The following is a 4986-nucleotide window of genomic DNA, read 5'->3' as shown; positions in this document are numbered from 1 at the left end:
AAGGATGGCCTCTCGCTGATCCGGCAGAAGTTCTCCACGGCACCAGAGCAGCGACGGTTGGCGGGAGAAATGGCTACGGCAAACAAAGGTGAGTTGGGACCCGGGTGGTACTGGAGCGGGTCTCTGGGATCCTGTCACCATAGCGACCTGAGCATCCATCCAGCGTGGTCTCTCTGCACAGTGTTCCCTCTGAGCTGAGTGAGCGTGAGCTAGCTCACAGTTTTTTAGCCTCTGGCAGCCAAACCGCTCGCTCACAACTTTAATGCCAGCAGCTCACAAAGCGGAATTTTTGCTCACAGGACTCCACAGCTTAGAGGGAACATTGGTTGGGACCCGGGTTGTACTGGAGTGGGCCTCTGGAATCCTGTCACCATAGCAACCTGAGCATCCCTCCAGCGTGGTCTCTCTGCGCAGTGAGCTGAGTCAGTGTGAGCTAGCTCACAGTTTTTTAGCCTCCGGTTCACCCATTTTTGTCTGAGCTCAGGAAGGGTCGGCTCCAGAGCGAACTAGTTTACGCAGGCGCCAAATGGCTCGCTCACAACTTTAATGCCAGCAGCTCACAAAGTAGAGTTTCTGCGGAGAGCTGGTCCTGCTAGCGTGTGTGGGAGTGAGATACATGGATGGCTGGAGGCCGTGGGTTTGATCTCTCCGCTTAAAGGATTTTGCATGTTGTGGAAGAGCTTTCTTTGCTGGCAGTTAAGAATAGTCCAAGCGTCATAGCAGACTGGCCCAAGGGCCTGATGTCGGGTAGGTCAACTTTGTGGTGGGCTAGGAGCTTTCCCCCAATGGGAACTTGAAGTGGCTTACCTCATTCTCCTCTCTTCCGTTTTATCCTCACAACAACCCTGTGAGGTAGGCTAGGCTGTCACAGTGCAGCTGGGCCTGGCTTTCAAGGGTAGAGAAAAGCCATGCAGAGTTCCTAGTGGTTGGAGCGGTCGGGCAGGAGGAACCTGGCTTTAACTCCTCACTCGGCCTTGAAGTTCATTGAGTGACCCTGGGCCAGCTCTGTTCTGAGCGTGGCCTACCTCACAGAGTTGTTGTGAGAACAAAATGGTGGAAGGGGAGAACCACGTCTATTGCTCCGACCTCTCCAGCAGGATAGAATCACAATGGTTGCAGGAAGCTGCTCTGCGACTGTGCTCTCTAGTATGTCTGTCTACGTGCACACACAGATGTGTAAATTTGCTTGTCTCTTTGTTTAGGGGTCATTGGTTACCTGTCCCAAGGGCACCCGGCACGCCTACCTCACAGGGTTGTTGTGAGGGCAAAGTGGTGGAAGGGGAGAACCAAATCTATTGCTCTGACCTCTCCAGCAGGATAAAATCACAATAGTTGCAGGAAGCCGCTCTGCGACTGTACTCTCTCTAGTATGTCTGTCTATGTGCACACACGGATGTGTAAATTTGCTTGTCTCTTTGTTTAGGGGTCATTGGTTACCTGTCTCAATGGCACCCGGCACCCCTGGAACCACCCCTAGTGAAGCAATGTGGCTGACATATTACTTTATCTAAATAGGGTCTGTGTACCTTTTTATACAAGGGGCCGAGGTGGCTCAGAGCTTAAGACGCTGAGCTGCAGACCGGAAGGTCTGTAGTTCGGCAGCTCGAGACCTGAGTGCTGCGTGATGGAGTGAGCTCCTGTCTCTGTCCCCAGCTCCTGCCAACCTAGCCATTTGAAAGCAAGAAATTGCAAGAAGATACATAGGTGCCGCTTCGGTGGGAAGGTAATAGCGTTCCGTGCGCCTCGGTGTTTAGTCATGCCGGCCACGTGACCACGGAAACGTCTTCGGACAGCGCTGGCTCTTCGGCTTGGAAATGGAGATGAGCACCGTCCCCTAGAGTCAGATTCGACTGGCTTTCGAGCAAGGGAAACCTTAACCTTTACTTACCTTTTTATACAGCCCCACTGGGCAAAACTGGCTCCGCAGGGTCACTCCCTGGAATGGTTGTGCAATTGCAAAACAGGGCTCAGGGAAAAAGGGAGTGTCCATGACTCAGAGGTGGAGCATCTGCTTGGCATGCAGAAGGTCCCAGCCAGGTTCAATCCCCGGCATCTCCAGTTAAAAGGACCAGGCAGGAGGTGATGTGGAAGACCTCTGCCTGAGACCCTGGAGAGCTGTAAAGAGGGGCTGTGGCTCAGTGGCAGAGCCTCTGCTTGGCACACAGAAGGTCCCAGGTTCAATCCCCAACATCTCCAGCTAAAAAGGACCAGGGAAAGACCTCTGCCTGAGACCCTGGAGAGCTGTAAAGAGGGGCTGTGGCTCAGTGGCAGAGCCTCTGCTTGGCACACAGAAGGTCCCAGGTTCAATCCCCAACATCTCCAGCTAAAAAGGACCAGGGAAAGACCTCTGCCTGAGACCCTGGAGAGCTGTAAAGAGGGGCTGTGGCTCAGTGGCAGAGCCTCTGCTTGGCACACAGAAGGTCCCAGGTTCAATCCCAGGTATCTCCAGTTGAAAAGTACCAGGCTGGAGGTGATGGGAAAGACCTCCGCCTGAAACCCTAGAGAGCTGTAAAGAGGGGCTGTGGCTCAGTGGTAGAGCCTCCGCTTGGCATGCAGAAGGTCCCAGGTTCAATCCCCAGGAAGGAGATGATGGGAAAGACCCTCTGCCTGAGACCGTGGAGAGCGGCTGCCAGTCCGAGGAGTCAACAGTGTCCTGAATGGACTGATGGTCTTGATTCAGCACAAAGCCACTTCCTGGGTGTTCAAAAGACCCAGCGTGCTGTCGGGGGTCTCTGGAGCCTGAGCCGGCCCCAGCTAGAGCCGGACCTCACCCTCCCTCGCCCAGAGCTCAGAAAAGAATAGTGGCATCTGTGCTGTTCTGCCGCCAGCAATTAGTGCTTCTTTGTTGTCTGAGCCGGCAGGAGTTCTGTGTGCAAAAAAGCAAAGCCATGCAGCTGTTGCTCCGCGCTCGGTAAGTATGTGGGGACATTTTCCACCTGGTTCTTTAATTTGGGGGGGGGGCTGCCAGGAGCGTGTCCTGAATTGGCTGTGGAGATGGGAGCAGAGGTTTCCCTTGTGCCTGCACCTCATCGACTTCTGACCCGGCCTGCCTGTGGACGGAGCCCCCGACTGCCTCTCCCACCCTCCAACTGTGTATCCTTTCTCTCCTGCCGTGGCCAACTGTCCCCAGAAGGAGGGAAGGCGAGAAACACAGAGAATGACCTGCTAGGGAGAGAGAACATAAGAGAAGCCCATGTTGGATCAGGCCAATGGCCCATCCAGTCCAACACTCTGTGTCACACAGGGGCCAGAAATACCAGGTGCCATCAGGAGGTCCACCAGTGGGGCCAGGGCATTAGAAGCCCTCCCACTGTTGCCCCACCCCCCAAGCACCAAGAAGACAGAGCATCACTTGCCCTGGATATAAGAACATAAGAGAAGTCAATGTTGGATCAGGTCAATGGCCCATCCAGTCCAGCACTCTGTCACACAGTGGCCAGAAATACCAGGTGCCATTAGGAGATCCAGCAGTGGGGCCAGGACAGTAGGAGCCCTCCCACTGTTGCCCCCCCTCAACTACCAAGAGTACAGAGCATCACTGCCCCAGATATAAGAACAGAAGAGAAGTCAATGTTGGATCAGGTCAATGGCCCATCCAGTCCAACACTCTGTCACACAGTGGCCAAAAATACCAGGGGCCACCAGGAGGTCTACCAGTGGGGCCAGGACACTAGAAGCCCTCCCACTGTCCCCCCCCCCAAAGCACCAAGAAGACAGAGCATCCCTTGCCCCAGACCGAGAGTCCCTATCTATACCTTCTGGCTAATCGCCACAGATGAACCTCTGCTCCATATGTTTGTCCAATTCCCCCTTGAAGCTGTCCATGCTTGTAGCCGCCATCAACTCCTGTGGCAGTGAATTCCATGTGTTAATCACTCTTCGGGTGTGAGATCCAGTTTGGTGTAGTGGTGAAGTGAGCAGACTCTTATCTGGGAGAACCGGGTATGATTCCCCACTCCTCCACTCGCAGCTGTTGGATGACCTTGGGCAAGCCATTGTCCTCTTGAAAAAGAGCAGTTTGTGTCAGAGCTCTCTCAGCCCCACCTTCCGTATCTGTTCTGTTGTGGAGAGGGGAAGGGAAAGGAGTTTGGAAGCCGCTCTGAGACTCCGAGTGAAGGGCGGGGTATAAATCTGATCTCCTCTTCTTCCTCCTTTTTTCTGTTCTAACCTGACTGCTCAGCAATTTCACCGAGGGCCCACGAGTTCTTGTATGGTGAGAAAGGGAGAAAAGTACTTCTTTCTCTACCTGCTCTGTCCCATGCATAATCTTCTAAACCTCGATCATGTCACCCCATAGCTGTCGTTTCTCCAAGCCAAAGAGCCCCAAGCGCTTTAAAGAGCAGGGTAGCCCAGGGCTCTGGTGTTTTTGTGTGCCTGCCGCCCCCTACAGAATTCTCTGCCAGCCTCCAGGGAAACCGTCACTATTCCCGGCAGTTGCATCCCGGCTTTTCCGTGGCCACGGGACGCGCTGGCTGCCACTGGCTGTACGTGGAGACTAGGCAAGTTCTTGGACGATAGGTCGGTCGGTAGCACCGGCCTCCGCGTCTCCTGGCTTTCCACAAGCTATGCAAAGCTGAAGAACAAACGTCAAGTCCAGGGGGCACCTTTAAGACCAACGAAGTTTAATTCTGGGTATAAGCTTGCATGTGTTGTTCAGGGTGCGTACCCTAGCGTGTACTCAACAGGGCTCTTTTCAGTGTTCTCTGCAGCTCATGCCAAAAGGCTCTTTCTGGAGCAAATCAGTGTATGCTTTCATATGCTGCAGAGAGCCAGTGTGGCGTAGTGCTTAAGAGCGGCAGACTCTAATCCGGGGGAACCAGGTTTGATTCCCCGCTCCTCCACATGCAGCCAGCGGGGTGACCTTGGGTCAGTCACAAGTTCTCCCTATGAGCAAAGGTTAAAGTGCTTAGGGCTCTTTAGCTTGGAGAAACGACGACTGAGGGGTGACATGATTGAGGTTTATAAGTTTATGCATGGGATAGAGCA

The 4986-nt window shown here is 53.9% G+C and overlaps 1 protein-coding gene across 1 annotated transcript in view; it reads left to right on the top strand.

The window, feature by feature from the left end:
• The first annotated feature begins 16 nt into the window (after window positions 1-16).
• LOC107112828 (chromosome unknown open reading frame, human C20orf27) overlaps window positions 17-4986 on the top strand; it is a 62316-nt gene continuing 57346 nt past the window's right edge. The window contains exon 1 of the mRNA XM_015414020.1: window positions 17-88. Coding sequence (XP_015269506.1) covers window positions 70-88 — 19 coding nt within the window. The 5' untranslated portion in view covers window positions 17-69. The remainder of the gene's footprint in view (window positions 89-4986) is intronic.

This window comes from Gekko japonicus, unplaced genomic scaffold (assembly GCF_001447785.1).
Source record: "Gekko japonicus isolate JY-2015 unplaced genomic scaffold, Gekko_japonicus_V1.1 scaffold2662, whole genome shotgun sequence".
NCBI classification, from domain to species: Eukaryota; Metazoa; Chordata; class Lepidosauria; order Squamata; family Gekkonidae; genus Gekko; species Gekko japonicus.
The sequence above is the reverse complement of the archived record's forward strand: the minus strand, read 5'-3'. Positions and strand labels throughout refer to the sequence as shown.